This window comes from Mustela erminea, chromosome 8 (genome assembly GCF_009829155.1).
Source record: "Mustela erminea isolate mMusErm1 chromosome 8, mMusErm1.Pri, whole genome shotgun sequence".
Taxonomy (NCBI): domain Eukaryota; kingdom Metazoa; phylum Chordata; class Mammalia; order Carnivora; family Mustelidae; genus Mustela; species Mustela erminea.
The window spans coordinates 94,537,201-94,555,609 of record NC_045621.1 but is presented as its reverse complement, the minus strand read 5'-3'; the positions used below and the strand labels follow the sequence as shown (position 1 = coordinate 94,555,609).

General features: G+C 34.4%; 1 protein-coding gene across 1 annotated transcript in view; it reads left to right on the top strand.

Moving 5' to 3' along the window:
- The window catches only part of R3HDM1 (R3H domain containing 1), a 203,944-nt gene that overhangs the window by 69,140 nt on the left and 116,395 nt on the right, over nt 1–18,409 (top strand). Inside the window, 3 exon segments of the mRNA XM_032353828.1 lie at nt 1,113–1,323; nt 16,519–16,560; nt 17,022–17,111. Of these exon segments, the coding sequence (XP_032209719.1) occupies nt 1,153–1,323; nt 16,519–16,560; nt 17,022–17,111 (303 nt within the window). The 5' untranslated portion in view covers nt 1,113–1,152.

Below are 18,409 nucleotides of genomic sequence, written 5' to 3'. Positions count from 1 at the left end.
CAATCATTTCACAGTATATGCATCTATCAAATCATTAGGTCATGCACCTTAAACTTACTAGAAAAAATTAAAGTTGTTGACGTCAAGTTCTCCTTTTAAACATCACATTTCTTACAGGATATAAATTGACACCTGTCCCTCATACATTCTTATCTGATATATCCAGTATAAGGTCCCCAGTGTTTTCTTAACCTCACTAAAGATAGGAAATATATGGATGGAATATATAGGAATATATGGAAATATATAGGAAATCCATGGCATCCTATGGATTTGATTTCCTGAGTGTCTGGTAATACTGTGTTGTTAGGCACTGATTCACATTAGTCAGGAGAGTTTTCAGTGCTTGATTCCTAAAGCGGACTGTTAATGCACAACCCAGCTATGTTTTGTATACCATGTTGCTGTTTATTTATTTATTTATTTTTAAATTATTTCCTTTTGGAATTGAAGGAAAATTCAAGAAATTTAGAACTTTAGGAACCTAAATGAAAGCTATAATAGGAACACATTTTTCTTACAGGATGATACTCCTGACATCCTTTTAGAAAAAAAGATTTCTCATGTTATCTAAGTATGTATTTTTTATAACTCTACAACATTACGTTTCACTTTGTTATGGCTCACTCCTTTAATGTTTCTTAAGACCCTTTAAAAGTGGTAATGTGCAGGTGCCTATGTGTCTAAATTAGTTAAGTGTCTGCCTTTTTCATGATCCCAGGATCCTGAGATCAAACCTGGCATTGGGCTCCCTGCTCAGTGGGGTATTCTGCTTCTCCCTCTCCCTCTGCCTGATGCTTCCCCTGCTTGTGCTCTCTCTCTCTCTGTCAAATAAATAAATAAAAATCTTAAAAAAAGAAAAAGGGCGATATGTGCACCAGAATTACCTCGTATCCTTATTATAGCTCTTAGCTTGTTGTATTAGGCTTTTTTTAGATTTGTGTATTTCTGCCACTAAGCTCTATACTCTTTGAAAGCAGGAAACTTGCTTCTACCTATGTAAATTCAACGTTGTTCCTGGACCATAGAGGGCGCTTAGTCAATATTGTACAGTAGGTGAATTTAAGACATGTTTCAAACTGAATTTAATTTTTTTTCCCTTTCTTGCTAAGGCCTCAAGTTCCCTGTAGAATTCTAAAATAACCTTTGCTGATGAGGATGTCTGATACTGTTACTGTAAAAAATGAAACTGAAACAATGAAGGATTTGGAGGCAGAAGTGAAAGATACAACCAGAGTTGAAAATCTTATCAAATCAGAAAACTATGGGAAGATTTTGGCAGAGAAGAGTGAACGTTGTATTGACAACAATATTGATTTGCAGGTAAACAGGATTTTCTCTTTGGCTACAAATACTAAATACTCAAGATGTAGTTATACTCTTCATACCAAACACACTTTCAGAATTGTAAAAGGGTAAATTGACCCTTTGGGACATGTTGACCAGCTGGTTTTCAGTGTTCTGGAATAGCTTGTTGAGTGTAGCTCTTTGAATTGCTTATATCTTTAATTTGTTTTGTATTTACTTGTAATGTAATTGTTTTTATTCGTATGTGGCCAGTATGTTTTTTATTGGCTTTCTACTTTTTCATACCACTCTGCAACTGTTAGTGTTGTGAGAGTACAGAATCTAACCTAAGAGCCCTTAAAGGAGAGCAGAATAAGCAAGGTTGAAAAAACTGTAGTTCTCTCGGTAAAAACAATCCTCCAGGGAAGCAATCATCCATGACTAAGAAAAGTGGTTGGTGGGGAGAAAAGAAGTCACTTGAGGCTTTTGTCCACTACACATATATGATGACAGAATTAACTGTGGAGAAGGCTTTTAATTCCAGGCATAGATGGAAATTGATGAGTTAGTCAACAGATTGAAGATAGGTAAAAAATTATTTCAAGTAGTACATACATTCACTTCTAAGTGTTCCAGTTATCTTCTTGCTGTAGAAGACATTACTGCAAAACAAAGGACTAACAATTTTTAAACACCGTTTAATTTTTTCATATTATATGATTCGTAAGCCAGGAAGACAGAATAAGGGCTTGGCTTACTGAATTTTCTACTGCACAGGGTATCAAAAATGTTTTTTGCTGGTATTTAACTGACAGATGGGCTGGCATAGAAGGTCCAGACTGTTTCACCCACATATCTGGCACCTTGGTGGGAATGGCAGAAATGTATTCTCAGCTGGAACTGGGAGCACCTACCTATGGCCCCTATAGCATGGGAGACTCAGGGTAGTTAGACTTACTGTGTGACAACTCAGGAGTCACAAAAACCATGTTCCAAAAGCCAAGCACAGCTACAAGGGTTCTTTTGACCTAGGCTCAGAAGTCTCAGAATGTCTCTTCCTCTTTCTTCTTTCAGTGACATATGTCAATAAAGGTAACCCAGATTCAAGGGAAAGGGAATTACAGCCTGCCTCTTAGTAGGAAAGACCTTTAATCTGCCACAAAAACTTACCTTAAAATACTATTTCTAACTCATTTGTTTTAGTTTAGTCCTGTGAATAAAGAATTCTACTTTGGGAGAAAGTATTTTATCATTACTCTTATCACTCTTAATATATCCTGAAGATCTTGAGTGCTATATGAGGGCTATTTTTTTTTTAATAAGAAGGTTCTTCTAAAGGTTATATCATTCCTTCATCCAGTCAAAAATTTGGTTTATTCTCCAGTATGTGCCAGAAATGTGTTAGAAAATGAAAGCAACTCACACAGCTATTAAAAAAAAAAAAGGCATTTAGGCCCCACTGATTAAGTATAGTCAAGTGGTAATTACCTAAGAAATTGGGAGAAATAACATACTTTTTCTAGTCACTTTTAGTAATAAAACTTTTTAAAACAAAAAATTGCTAAGCCTGCAGTCACTATACTAGGTGATGGCAGTATGCCAGTATCCTAATTAAATCAGAGAAAATCTGCTAAAATTCTGTTGCATTCATGATTGAAATAGTAGAAGATTTCCTTTTAGTCCCTTTTTTATACCTAATGTTCACTCATCTAGGTCATGCTAATAAACAAGTGATTAATTTGGATTATTACATTTCCTGGTATGTCTGTTGTGTTACCCTTGGTAATAGGCACAAGAGCATTTTGATGACCACAATTGAATCAAGGCCCCATTGTTGATATTATAGGAAAATTTCACTCATTCACCAGACGCTTATTGAAAGCCTGTTCTATGCCAAGGACCTACTATAGTAAGCAAAAATGGACATGGTCTTTGATATCATATTCCATATAGAATTATGACTGTAAAGATTGGAAAGAGGAACAAAGAGAACATGAGTATTCATTTTATGTTAATCCATTGAATACTATTTTCAGAGTTTATTCAAATGTTTATTGAGAATTTACTATGGGTGAGAATATTTACTCTGCTTGGAACTTTTTGAGATCCAAGGTGCCTCCATACAAGGTGTCTGGCAAGAAGAGGCTTACAGTCAAAATAACTTGTATGGGAGAGATTTAAGTAATGGGAATTAGGAATGAAAGTAGATTAATAAGTAGAAAAGGTTTTCCTGTTTGTTCATCTAATATAAAGTCAACTGTGTTAGACATGAACAGAGAATAGAGTCTTGTTAAGAAGAATACGGCTAATACAAAGTTACCTTTTAACTTAATACAGAGTTACTCTTTATGAAATGCCTTTCTTCTGACATAGTAGGAGACATTTCGTCTTTCTTTGGTATCTCTAACATCCTGGCTAAAGATTTAATTTTAATAGCAACTATTATTAGGGGAACCTTGGTGGCTCATTTGGTTAAGTATGCAACTCCTGATCTCAGTTTAGGATTATGAGTTTGAGCCTTGAAAATAGCAACTGTTTTTTTAACTCAAATTTAGATGTATTTGCCAACTAACATAGGTTTCCCTTTAAGAATTTTGAATAAACGAGTAATTTCTTCCTTTCTTCTATATCATTCTGAAAGTGAACTACCATGAATAAACTTATGTCCATTGTCTTGCTTCAGCACAGTAACACTTGAAGTGACCTAGGAAAATGAAAATGTTTTCCTCAACAATCATACATTTTATACATCTCCAAGTCTTAATTTCCTTACCATCCCCTTAGTGTTTTACTTAGAAAAAGTCTTTTTTTTTTTAAGATATTTATTTATTTGAGAGAGAGAAAGTGAGAAACAGAAGCACAAGCGGAAGGGGAGGGGCAGACGGAGAGGAAGAAGCAAGCACTCGCTGAGCAGGGAGCCCAACGCAGGGCTCCATACCAGGACCCTGGGATCATGACTTGAGCCGAAGGCAGACGCTTAACCAGCTGAGCTACCCAGGTGCCCCTAGAAAAAGTCATTTTTAAATGAAGGGATATATTAGCTTCTTTAATACTATGAAGAAATCTTTAAGTTTTTTACTATTTGTTAAAGATAGCATTTACATTAAAATTTTCATCAAATTAGGGAGAGGCCAGCAGACATTGGAAGTATGTAATTACTTTATCACCACGTTGAATTGTTTTAAGTAGAGGCTGTCTCATAGAGCTTAACCTTTGCTTTGGGAAGTAATTCTCCTTGCATGACTCTCTACTTTTTAAAAATGTTAGTTGTATTTTTCATTCAGAGTTTCGTTTCAGGTTATAATCTTTTACAGAATTTTAAGGATTACTTCCTTAAGAATACTTTAGTGCTAATTCAAGCAATCTGTGTACATTAATATCCAGAAATTAACTTACCCATGTAATTGCCATGGAGTTGTTCTGAACTATTGATTATGGTTCCAAATAATGGTACAGAGTTTTTGCTTAGTAACTTTTCTACTGCCATACCTATTCCTGTTTCAAATCTTACAAGTTGCATATTGGACTTTCTGTAATTATGAAGTATGTAGAAGATTGGAGTGGTGAGGAGCCAAGTTTCTAAATTTTGTTTGTCTACAACTAATCCTTAATATGGGGTGAATGGTGAGGCCAGGGGAGGAAGTGTTTGCTTTGGTCTTCTTTGTATAACTAATTTATATGATGTCTGGCACTTCCTTTTTCTCAGCAATAGAATTTTCAGATAAAAGTTAGGGTAAATTACTTATCTTGATTTTTTGCAATAATTTATTTGAAATGTAAAATTAGGAATCTTGTATTCTGCTTACTTATTAATGATTCATATTCAGCTTTCCCATTTTTATACAGTTGTATCTTTACTTGACAAATGTTTTGTCTAAGTGTGTTCATCTGTGTACATGTGTATGTAAACACGATCCAAAGCTTATTTAGAGCAGTTTAAACAATGGTCTCTCTTCCAACAAACTATTTATTGAACAATAGGATGGCCAGTTCAGTTTGTATTGGTTACATTTTTTTGTTTCAGTTTTTGTTTCTTTGCATTAAGTTCTAGATCTGTATACTGTACTTGTGTTGTCTTTTATTAGTATTTAATGAGTTCAACTTTTAAAACTAAAATTCACTTCCCATAGTATACTTTAATTTTTTAATTATTTATATTTAAATTATAAAAATATTTAAATTATAAGGATTCAGTAATCTTTCTGTTGAACCTGGGTTATATGTGCATAAGATAGCTAGCACTTAAAAACATATTAGCTTTTCACGGTGCTCCCATTATTACATGTATAAAGTAGTTCATTTCTTACAAATAAAGAAATCTTTTTACGTAATATTTTACTTTCTTCAGTAATTTCCGTGTGTAGCACCAATGGGATGCTGAGATCCTTAATCTTTAATATGAGGGGTAACTGTACACCAGATAAGTCTGAGTTTCTCCATGGACTTTTCCTTAGAGTCTTAAGATTTAGGTTTTTGGATATTTAATCTTGTGTTCTTTTGCCCAAAGTATTAAATGATGTATTAAATTACTTGGCAGTTTATTGATTTTAAAGTCCTGTCTTCCAACTCATTATTCCAGTAGAAATGATCATCCCAACTCCATGGTTTTAATTGCTGCTGACTGTTAGCTAGACATTTGACACTTTAATTTATTATCTCCTCCAGCATAATTACCATAAATTCTTACTATTACCTTGGAAAGTACTGAGCATTAGTAAATTCTTCAAGATGTATTAGGAGTCTTAGTTGAAGCATTTTAACCATTATAATTTATTTTGTTCATAGTAATTACATATGAAAAGTGATCCCCTTTTTGAAATAGAGTTCCTCTTAATTGAGGGTCTTTAAGGTGGCTATTTTTATGTGAACACACAATATAACTCATAAAGATTATTCTTTCTTAGAGTACTTAATTGTTATGGTGGTTCATCATTTCTGTATTCCCACATTTTGTTTTTTATGTTTCTTTTTTTCAGTTTTCTTTTGTAATAAAGAGCCTTCAAACAGATTTAAATTGCCTCAGTAGTACAGGGAAAGGTAAAGAAAACTACTGAAACTATTAGACCAAAAGAGACATTTATGGTTAAGGGAAAAAAAAACCAACCCTATGTAACATTACTTTATATTAAGTTGACTGCTTAGATTTAAGTTTCTGTTTCTTTTGTTGTTAGTTGTAAAACACTCTGGTGTGGCTTAACAATTAAGGTACAAGTAATGTTTTGAGAATCCTTCCACATTCATATTCTGAAACAAATTTTAGATCTGTTTAAAGTTCCTTTCTTGTAAACAAAAGACCAAAGTACTAAAATCATCAATGATGTTTATTTTTCTTTGCCCTCAAAATTTATCTACAGGGCAGTAAATTTAAGAATAGTCAACATTTATTGTGATATTACACCTTAACTACTTGTTACTAAATCTCGGTTTTTCTTCAGGCTAGTAGCTTGTAGTTCTGACCCATTTCAAACTGAAGTTCTTTAAGCATATGTCATATTCTGCATGCATTTATTGGCCTAATACATGTTTTGTATCAAATAATGCTAATTATAAATTGGGGACCTTGTCCCTTAGCATCTTTCTAGAGATGTTAAGGTTTGTTAAACAACCTACTAAACTTTTACTGTGGCAATAAAATGCTGGTAAAAATGAAAAACAAAACAATGGAGAAAATCAGTGAAACCAGAAGTTGCTTCTTCAAAAAGATCAACCAAATTGGCAAAACTTTAGCTAGATGGACTAAGGAAGAAAAGTCTCAAATTACTAAAATCAGAAATTAAAGTGGGGACATTACTACCAATTTTATAAAATGAAAGGATTATAAGAGGGTACTATGAATGACTGTGCACCAACAAATTGGATATTGTAGATGAAATGAACAAATTTCTAGAAACATAAAACCTGACAAGGCTAAATCATGAAGAAACAAAATCTGAAAAGACCTGTAGCTAGTAAGGCAATTCATTCAGTAATCAAAATTCTTCCAGCAGAGAAAAGAGCCAGACCTAATGGCTTTACTGGTGAATTTTACCAACCATTTAAAAATCACAGGGGTTCCTGGGTGGCTCAGTTGGTTAAGTGTCCGACTTTTGATTTTGGTTCAGGTTGTGATCTCAGGGTCATGCCATCAAGCCCTACATTGGACTCTGTGCTCAATGGGGAGTCTGCTTGATATTCTCTCCTCTGTCCCTCCACCTGCTCTCTTTCTGTCTCTAAGATAAGTAAATACATCTTTAAAAAGTAGTGCCAATCCCTCTCCAGCTTTTCCAAAAAATTTCAGAGAAGGATACTCTTCCTAACTCATTCTTTTTCCAGTATTACCATGATACCAAAGCCAGACAAAGATGCTAGAAGAAAACTAAAGAACAGTGTCCCTTGTGAACATTGATGTAAAAATCTTTAGCAGAATACTAGTAAATTGAATTCAGCAACATATGAAAAGATTACATGCCCTGACCAAGTGGGATTTATTACTGAAATTCAAGGATGGTTCAACAGATGAAAATCCATCAGTGCAAACATATTATGTTAACAGAATGAAGGAAATAAAACATTTGACCTTCTTAATTGATGCAGAAAAGGCATTTCACAAAAATCAACACCCTTTTCTGATAAAATATTCAAAAAAGCTTCTAATGGAAGAAAACTACATCAACATAATAAAAGCCATATATAAAAAACCAATGTTGATCATGTCACTGGTAAAATATTTACTTAAAGCTTTTCCTCCAAGTTCAGGAACAAGGCAAAGATGCTGTTTTCACCACTTCTCTTCAACATAGTACTTGTAAATTCTAGCCAGAGCAGTTAGATAAGAAAAAGAAATAAAAGACATCTAAATTAGAAAGGAAGAAACAAAATTTTTGCAGATGATATGACCTCTTATGTAGAAAACTATAGAGATTCCCCAGAAATCCATTAAAACTAATAAATGAATTTAATAAAGCAGCAGGAGACAAAATCAACACACATACACATGGGTTGTGCTTCCATAAACTAACAATGAACAGTCTGAAAAGGACATAATAAAAGCAATTTGATTTGTAATAGCATCAAAAGAATAAAATACTGGGGCATCTGGGTGGCTCAGTTGGTTAAGTGTCCAATTTTTGATTTTGGCATGGGTCATTATCTCAGGGTGGTGAGATGGAGCTCTGCATTGGGCTCTGCACTGGACATGGAACCTGCTTAATTCTCTCTCTCACTCACCCTCTGCTCCCCCTTAAAAAAAAATCAAGAGAATAAAATACTTAGGAATTAACTTCATCAAGGAGGTAAAAGATTTGTACAATGAAAACTGTATAACATTGCTTAAAATGACATAACTAAATGGAAACATCCCATGTTTATGAACAGATTTGATGTTAAAATTTCAGTACTACCCAAAGTCATCTGTAGATTTAATGCAATCCTATCAAAATCCAAATGACATTTTTTGCTGAAATAGAAAAACCCATTCTAAAATTCATAGGGAATCTGACAGGACCGAGAATACCAACGTATTTTTTTTTAATTGTGGATTAGTTGACATACAGTATATTAGCTTGAAGTATACAACAGTGATTCAGCCTTTGTATACACTGTAAAATGTATACCTCAATAAATCTAGTTATCATCTGTCAGCATACAAAATTAATATAATATTATTGGCTGTATTCCCCATGTGGTGCATAATATCCCCTGTAACTTATTTTGTAACTGGATGTTTGTACTCCTTGATTCCCTTTGTTCATTTTGCTCCACCCTGCACCCACCAAAACAATCTTAAAAAAGAACAAAATTAGAGAACTCACACATCCCATTTTCAAAACTTTTGTGAAAGCTACAGTAATCAAAACTGTGGTACTGGCATAAAGACAGACTTACAGACTAATGTAAGAAAATAGCCCAGAAATAAACCCTTGCATTGCATATATGGTCAAATGATTTTTGAGAAGGTACCAACACCATGGAGAAAGGACAGTCCTTTTAACAGATGGTGACTGGGACAGCTGGATAGCCAAAGAAGGAAGTTGGAGCTTTACCTAATGCTGTATATAAAAATAAACACAAAATGAATGAAAGACTTGAATATAACAGCTAAAGTATGAAACTCTTAGAAGAAACAGGGCTAAAGCATCATAACTTTGGATTTGGCAATGATTTCTTAAATATTGTCACCAAAGGGGCCAGCCAAGAGGGCTTTTTCAGTCCCTAACTAACCCCAGCTCCAAGACACCCCAGTTCCCAGGGATACCTGCTACAATCTGCATATCTGAGAGAGAAGAGGCTGTGGAGCTGGGGCTGCCAGACCTATTAAGAGTTGACTTCTTTAAGGAAGTCAAAGGGTGAATACCACAAAACATAATGAGGAACGTATGGATTGATATCCCCAAGATTCTGCATCTCAACAACCTCCCAGCTGGTGTCTTTATTCGCTATCTCCAGGCCACTGAGCTTTACTTTGAACAATCAGGACATAAGATGCCTAAGGGAAAAGCACAACACTAATAAAGGAAAACAACCATTAAGCTATGGAAGCCACACCAACCAAATGATTAGTCACACCAGACTCCCTGACCCTTGGGTGATTCCAGGAAAACACACACAGCCCAGACCTCGGGGATACACTGATCATGACCCCACAGACAACAGGAGGAAAGACAGTAGGCTGGTTCAGCATTATGAGAGAGGGACTCTGGCATTTTCAAGAAAAGAGTCAATACTGAGATCTGAGACAAGACTGTATTAGTCTTCTAATACATACATTGGGTGCCAGACCCAATGCCTGGGAACTGAGAGTATGTGTTCGGGTTCAGGGTGGAATATGGGTTTCCTTTTGAAAACCATGGACATCTGTGGAGGTTATCATCACCACCATTACTCATTAAGAACCTGAGGAAGAAATGCCTTGGAGGTGAGGTGCCCTCTGTTAATCCCATTGACATTTCTTCCCAAAAAAAGATTCTGAGTTGACAAGAGAAGCTCAAAGTAATGATTGAGCATTTTGAATTTAAATTCATTAAACTCAAAAATTCAGAGCTAAAGTTTCCAAAGTTCATCTGAGCACTCCTTCCATTTTCCAGATAAATGGAAGTGAATTACCCAGGGTCACCTGGAGAGCCAGTGGTATAATTGAGACTCACCTCTAGTCTTCTACCTCCATTTGACTTTTCCAGAGCAGTGATACTCATTTTTGCTCAGCTACCCTAAAAGCCCCTTCTGTGTTTCAGTGCATTTTCTTGTAGCTGTTACAACATAGCAAAAAATGAGGACACTTCAGGGGGCATCCCTGTCCAAGGCTTGGACTTGCTTACTAATTTGTGTGACTTGGCTGATTAGAGTCAGATAAAATAGCCAGGTTGTTCTTAAGATGGATGGATTTTAGAAAGGGAAAATAAAATGCTAAGCTCACATGCATACATGCCACCAGTTGGCTCAGGAAAAGCTAATCAAGGCTAATCAAGGTTTGTTAGGCAGTGTTGGCTGTTGATTTGAAAGTGGTTTGAAGACCACCTTGCTTTCTTTTTCTTTACTGAGAGCTTCTACTAGTCCATGAAGGGTGTCAACACAGATGACTCCACCCTAATCAGGATCATGGTCACTGAAGTTTGATCTTGTACAAACAAAAGAGATGTTCAGTCAGGTGTATCAGAAGATTGTAGGCACAATGATTGCAATTGACAACAGTGGAGATTAGCAAAGTCTCCCTCTGGCCTTTATGGGCCAGTAGGAGGTATTTTTTTAAATGAGTGAAGCCTTCAAAGCTTATCCTTCAAAACAATGACTGACCCCCAGGCACCAGTATCAATTATCACCTAACTGAAAGAGCTTTTTACTAAGGGCTGTGTCAGAGTAACGTGCTTGATTTGCACGTGTAGTTATTGCCTTAATTCCAGTGTTAATTTTTCTCCATATACAATGTAAAGCCATATCTTGTAGTATTTATAAAGCATAATTCTCACTGGTCTTACTCTAATCAGAATACCAAAGAGAACATAAATCAAAATCTCTAAAAGGGGGAGGAGAATTAAATTGGAGCAAAACTTTGGATTTAGCAATGATTTCTTGATCTGACACTGAAAGTACAGGTAACAAAAGAAAAAAAGAAAAATTGGACTTCATAGAAATTTTTTTTAAATTGTGCCCTAAAAGCCACTGTCAACAGAATGTAAAGGCAACCCATAAGAGAAAACATTTGTAAATTGTGTATCCAACAAGTAATTAATAACCAGAATATGTAGAAAATTACTAAAAATACAACTATGAAACAAACAACTCTATTCAAAAATGGGCAAAGGACTTGAACAGACATTTCTCTAAAGAAGTTCTGTGAATGGCCAATAAGTACATGAAAAGATACACATCATCATTAATTATTAGGAAAAAGCAAATTAAAACTACAGTGAGTACTATCTCATACCCATTAGGATGCATATCAAAAACCAGAAAACAAGTGTTGGCAGGAATGTGGAGGAATTGACACCTTGTACACTCTTGGCGGGAATTTAAAATGTGACAGCCACTTTGGAAAACAGTATAGCAGTTTTTCAAAAAATTAAAAATTGCATAACCATATGGTCCAGCAATTCCACTTTTAAGTATATAACCCTCAAAAAACTGAAAGCAGGATTTTGAATATATATTTGTATGCTGGTATTCTTAGCAACATTATTGATGAGAGCTGAAGCGTTGAATCAATCCAAATGCATCCATCAACATTTGAATAGATAAGTACATTCTGGTATCTGCATACAATAGAATATTACTAAGCCTTAGGAAAGAAATTCTGCAATATGCAATAACATGGATAAACCTTGAGGTCATATGCTAAGTGAAACAACCGGTCACAAAAGGCAAATACCATATGATTCCATTTAACAAGAAGTACTTCAAAGCGAACTTAAGACAGAAAAAGAATGGTGGTTGCCAGGGACTGTGGGGAGAGGAGAATGGGAGTTATATTTAATAGGTATAGAGTTTTAGTTTCACAAGATGAAAAGAGTTGTTGGGGATGTGGATGGTAGTGATAGTTGAACAAAGTTATGAATGTATTTAATACTACTGAACTGTATACTTAATTGTTAAGATGGTAAATTTTGTGTGTATTTATTTTTCTGGTTTAAAAAATGGCAAAAAGTTAAACAGTGCTTTAAATAATAAGGTACATTTTTCTAAAAATTGTTTTCCTATTAAAGTCAAATCTGGCTGCCAAATTGATACCAAAATATAAAACAAAGGTTATTTACTCTAATAAACAGAACTGATTTTCCCTGCTTTGTTCTTTTGTATGTATTATGTAATTGCAGTTCTTTGCTATTTGAAGTGAAATTATAACTGATTTTTATTGAATAATGCTACTTTGGCAGGTAATAGTAATCTTATGTAGTAGTGTATGCAACATAGCATATTACCATAAACTTTTTTTTTTAATTTTAATGTTTATTCAATGAAAGCACATAATCTTGCATATATATACAAATATATAAATTCTTGTTTTAAATGCTAGTGCTTCATAGGGATTCTATATCTGCTTTTTATAAAAGGAACTGTACATGGTCAATAATCACAGGAAGATAGTTCTGCTGCTTCCTGAACTTGGTCATAAAAGGCCATGGGTAGAGAGAGACAGCCCACCAGTAGCCATGGCCATGTTCCTCCTCACTATACTTAGCTTCCGAGTCTACAACCGCAAAAGTTGCCGAGTCCAGCTCTAGCTTTCATCAAATTCCTAACATTCAAAGCAATGATGACTGCATTTATGTATGATGCCAACAATCTTAAGCTCAAGATGCTTCAAAGATTAAATAATCCTACCCATTTAAAATACATAGAAAAATAATTAGTATTCATACAAAGTAGATTTTTTAAAAGAACATCCTCTTGTCAACTCACAGTTCTGTAGATTAGAAGCTAAATTGTGCTCAGCCAAGTTCTTTGTCTAGAGTTTCACAATGCCAAAAGGTGCTGGCCAGCCTGGGCCCTCATCTGAAGGCTTGGGAGAATAATTTACCTCCACGCTCATTCTAGTTGCTGGCATAATCTAGTTCCTTACAGCTAGCTCTAAGTCTGAGATCCACATTTCCTGACTGACTTCTCAGCCAAGGGCCACTCTGCTCCTAGAGCCTACCTACAGTCCTCCCCTGGCCTTTGCATCTTGGAAGCCAGCAATAATAATGTGTCATGTCCTTCTCACCTTTGTTTCTGACTTGCCTTTCTGCTCTCAACCAAAGTAAACTTTCAGCTTTTAAAGGGCTCTCCTGATTGTATCCGACCCAACTGAGCTATCTGTATCTTAACATCCATTTACTTGGGACTTTAATGACATCTATAAAACCTCCCTCACAGCCTGACTTAGTTTGGAGTTTGATTAAATAATGGGGGATGGGAATTTGGGGAGGCCACCTTTAGTATTCTGTCACAAGGAGTATTTGATCCACAAAACATTTTTATAGGGCTGATGTAAAGTGCACTCGATTTAGATTCTGAAGGTCTTGGGTTCTGCTTGACTCCTTAGGAATTCCAAACTTGGGCTGTTATGTTCTTGAGACTGGAAACTGTCTTACTCATCTGTGTAGCCCCAGTGCCTTGGCAGTGTCTTGTATGTAAGCAGGAACTCAGAATATATCAATTAAATGAAATCATACTAAGATAATTCTACATCTCTCTTTTCATCTTCATTGTCATCAGAGGTTCCTTCTGAATTAAAACTGAGCTGATGAATGCATATATAAGTCTATGAAAACTCTAAGTCATTACTATAGGAATAACATACAGTATCCTCATTTAATTTTTAAGTTAAATCTTATGACTAGTGAGCAGAAGTAGGACATTGATCTTCTGACACACTAGATTCCTAACCTTTAATAACTATATATCTCTCTATATAGATATAAATATCTCTCTCTATATAGATATATATTTATATCTATATAGAGAGAGATATATAAGTATATCTCTATATATATCTCTATATATTTATATATATTTATAAATATATAGATATATATTATAGATTTATATAATATAATATAATATAAATACATCTCTCTCTCTATATATATATATATAAAGCATATATCTATATTTCTTTAGGTTTTACAAAACCCCTTTTTAAAATCTGCCTTTTAATGAACTTATTCAAGAGCCTTTAAAACTAAGTACAAATAGTATGACCTTTTATACAGATGAGAATAAACTAAAAAATTTGACCAGGGTCATCTACTAATAAGCAAAGCTAGAGATTTAAATGCAGTCCTCCTGCATAGGAAATACTGCTTGTACTTGCAAGTTCCCCATCTCTTTTATTTTAAATAAAATATTTTTATTTTTATATCTTTATCTTTATTTTATCTTTATTTTAAAGTGTTTTGTCTTAGTCACTTTGCCAGCTCAAAAGAAAACAAGATCCTATCTGTACTTGTGGAAGTTTATGTTAATATTGTGTAACTGATATTAAACCTAAATGTTCTGTCCACCCTGTTGGTATAAAGATATTTTGAGCAGATTGTGAACAAGAAAAAAAAATCATGCTTTATTAGCAAAATTACCTAGTATGTTAATTTGCTCAAAATTTGATGTTTGGTTTTATGCACTTTGTCGCTATTAACATCCTTCTGTTTTCATACAGATTTCAATAAATGAGTAATTTTAGAAGCATTATTTTAGAGATATGTAGTTGTCACAGTCAACATCTTGTTCTTCTAAAAAAGAAGATTTTAAGATATCTTAAAAAAAATTTTTAAAGATTTTAAGATATTTTAATATCTTTATTTTAAAGTGTTTTAATAGGAGTTTTGTACCCTTTATACTTAGAATTTTAAGGTATGTCTGAGGATGGGAGTAAGTTACAAATTCTTTTTTCTTCTAATGCCTTGGAACTCAATTCAGTTTTCTGCATTTTCTAGTATTCATTTCTTGATTTTTTCTCCCACTTTTTTACCTGTAAGCCCTCATTCCATTATGTAGCATAACTCTTTTAATTCTATTTTTAGACTATTAGAAATCCTCTCAATCAAATTAAAGGAAGTAAATGGGAACAGAGGTCAGTCCCGACATATAGAAGCTCTCGTAGGGAGCACTGATGTGTGCATCTGCATGCACTTACGTGCTGTTTTCTTCTCTGTAAGACATGAAAAATCACTTTCCTTTATTTTTTCTATTTTCCTTTTATTGTCGCTATTAAATTTGTAGTATGCATAATCCAGGGACAAAATCCCCCAAAATACAGTGCTGCTTATCTTTCAAGAACTTTAGGCACAAAATGGGGGACAGGACACATTGGTACTGCAGATTCTCATTTCTGTTGGTTTTACAGAAGGCTTTCTTGGATATTAGGATGAGGTGGTGGCTTTTTTTCATATGTGAAACGTAGTAATCTAGGTATTAAGGACTTTTTTTTATCTGTTTCATGTTTGGTACCAAACTAGCTTCTTGGTTTTAATATGTGTGGATGATGGATACCTGTTTGGTATAGGGGTTTGAGAGGTAGATTGGAGGAGGTGGGAGGCAGTACAGGGTGTTTAAAACCTATCTGGCTGTATTTCACAGGCACTTCAGCTGCTTTCCCAAACCAAAGCCCAGTATCACAAACTAGAGCTGGTTGCCTCAGCAGGTGTCCCGCTCATGTGACTGATGATCTTACAGTCCTGCTGAATGAACCTGCACATTGTAACTCTGCTCTCTTTTCTTTGATTCTGCTTCATTGCCTTACTCTAGATCAGGCAAATAGGATTCCATCACTAATAAACTGGTGAGGTACTTCTTACAGTGTTGAAAAGATGCCATAGATAGGTGGTTGTACTCTGACTCAGTGTGCATTTGAAACGTTCTTCTTAGTAAGTTTGGAACTTTTCTAAGCACAGCAACATAAAATGCCTCAGAGTTGTGTGTGTCTGTGTGTGTTTTTCCTAATCTTAGTTAAAGTGTAATGTGTTATAAAATAACTTACGAAGTGTATTTTATTTTGGTACTACCTAAGAAGTCACCTTGCAAGTTCCATTTAGTTCAGTTAACATGGAAATTCTGGCCATTTGCTGACTTAAAGAAAATACCAACCCACAGAATGATTTTAGAGAATCTTCCTCAAGTGTGCTTCTGGGAGGAATCAGTATTTTTTTTACTTAAAACCAACTTTGATTTCCTTATTTCCAATACTTTGTGCAGGTAGTTTCTCTGTGGTTTAGGATTATGAATTAAGCAACAATCTCTCTGTTTCAGTATGAAATTTAATACAAATCTTTCTTGTGTGTTCAGCGGCCATTGCAGTCATTTGGACAGACAGGAAAAAGGTCTAAGGTATAGTAAATATTTTGTGCTGGCATGCCAAGGGCCTTCCTTCATGCTTGATGAATCCTTGTTTTCATACAGCGCTGCATTCAGTTTAGTTTTGTCATATTTTGTTTGGGGCAGAAAGCTTATTTTGTTTTATTTGGGGTTTTTGCCTTGCCTAGTCGCTTTTGTGCATTGCTTCTATATCTTTAATGGTTCTCTGTAGAGAAAATGGCTTTCTTACCATTCTTTGGGTTTTGAAATTGAAATTAGTCCCATCCTTGCTATTGCTACAGTTTTTGAAACTGCAGTTATTTGTTTTCACTCTTAACAGCGTTTTGTGATATTTAATGATATATTTAACTTGCACATTTCACCTACTTTTATACATGGCCGAAACTATAAAGAAACTTAAGAAACTCTAGGGGGCTTTTGGATATGCCCTAGATTTGTGAAATGTAGTGTTAATTTTAAATACTTTTCTTTAGTCAAGCTCAAAGTTAAAGCTAGTTCGGAGCCTTGCAGTGTGTGAAGAATCTCCACCACCCCCTACAGCAGAGATATCACAGGAGAACCAGGTAAAACAAAAACAAAAACAAAACACAAAAACAAAAAACAAAACAAGAAAATTGTTATTTAAAGACATGGTGCAGTAACCTGCTTCCTGGAGAATATTTTTTCATTAGGTTAAATAAAAGTTGTATATGCATGTGTGTGCATTATGTATGTGTTTTCATTTGTTTGTTTTATTTTTAATGAGTGAAACTGATTTCATAATCGGTGCCACTGAAGATACAAATGAAAAGGTGGAAAAACCTTGTTATTTCAATCTGAGGCTTAGTGCAGTAGCTTCCCTCTGGAAAAATGTAGGAACTACATACCTAACTGGGAATATGGCTGTAAAGGATTATATATTATTGAAAAGTTATAAAATATTAATGTAATACTTAGAGTGATTGTAATTGTGGTGAAATTTGCACTTCTGATTTTGGCTTTTATGAATTTGTTAAACACTTACTGCTTGTGTGTGATGAGGAAACAACCCAGACTTTGGCTTGATGTATTATTTTACTTATTAACCTGAATGCGTGGTGAAGCCAGTTTTCTAGTTAGGTTGGCTGTAATAGTTTAATACTTCTAATATCTCTTCTGTCTGTGCTTGTAAAATATTGAACAAGTGAGGTTGAAGCAAATGGTTCAGTTTGCTTTTTGTATTTTCTTTAATGCTATCACTTCACTTTTCTCATCATCTCAGCTATGCACTGATCTTCGTCTCATGTTACCTTTGGATATTTATACATAAATGTTTTAGGACCCTCTTACCAGTGTCATCAAGTGGGATAACTTTGCCTGTTGATGGTGTGTTCTACTTCTTAAGGGTTTGAGCACTGACATCCCTTTATATCCCAATAATCCACTTTCAAAGAATTAAAGCAACTTCCTGGCTATTTAAGAAACTGTGACTAAAAAGAGGAAGGAAAAAAATGGTTATGGCAGGTTGTACTTTTTTTTTTTTTTAAATAAGTGCCAGTTGTACATTTATTAATTCAAAAGACTTATACTTTACCTTGATTTAGAAGCTGATACCTCAAAACCCTCCTATAGATATTGAAGATAGTTGTCACATATTTAGAACATGTTGAGTTCTTTAAAAACACTTCACTTCTTTGTTTCCAAAATACAAGAAAAGGAAGTTTTTGAAAATAAATTATTTATTGTCAGTGAGTATATACAGATTCATTTCCTTTGAAATTTGTTCAAGTGTCAGGAACATGGGGTTCAAAATTTGTGATTTTTATTTAAAATTAAACTACATGGTTAGAAGACAGTTACATATTCTATAAAGTAGATACACTTCAGTAATAAAATAATGAAT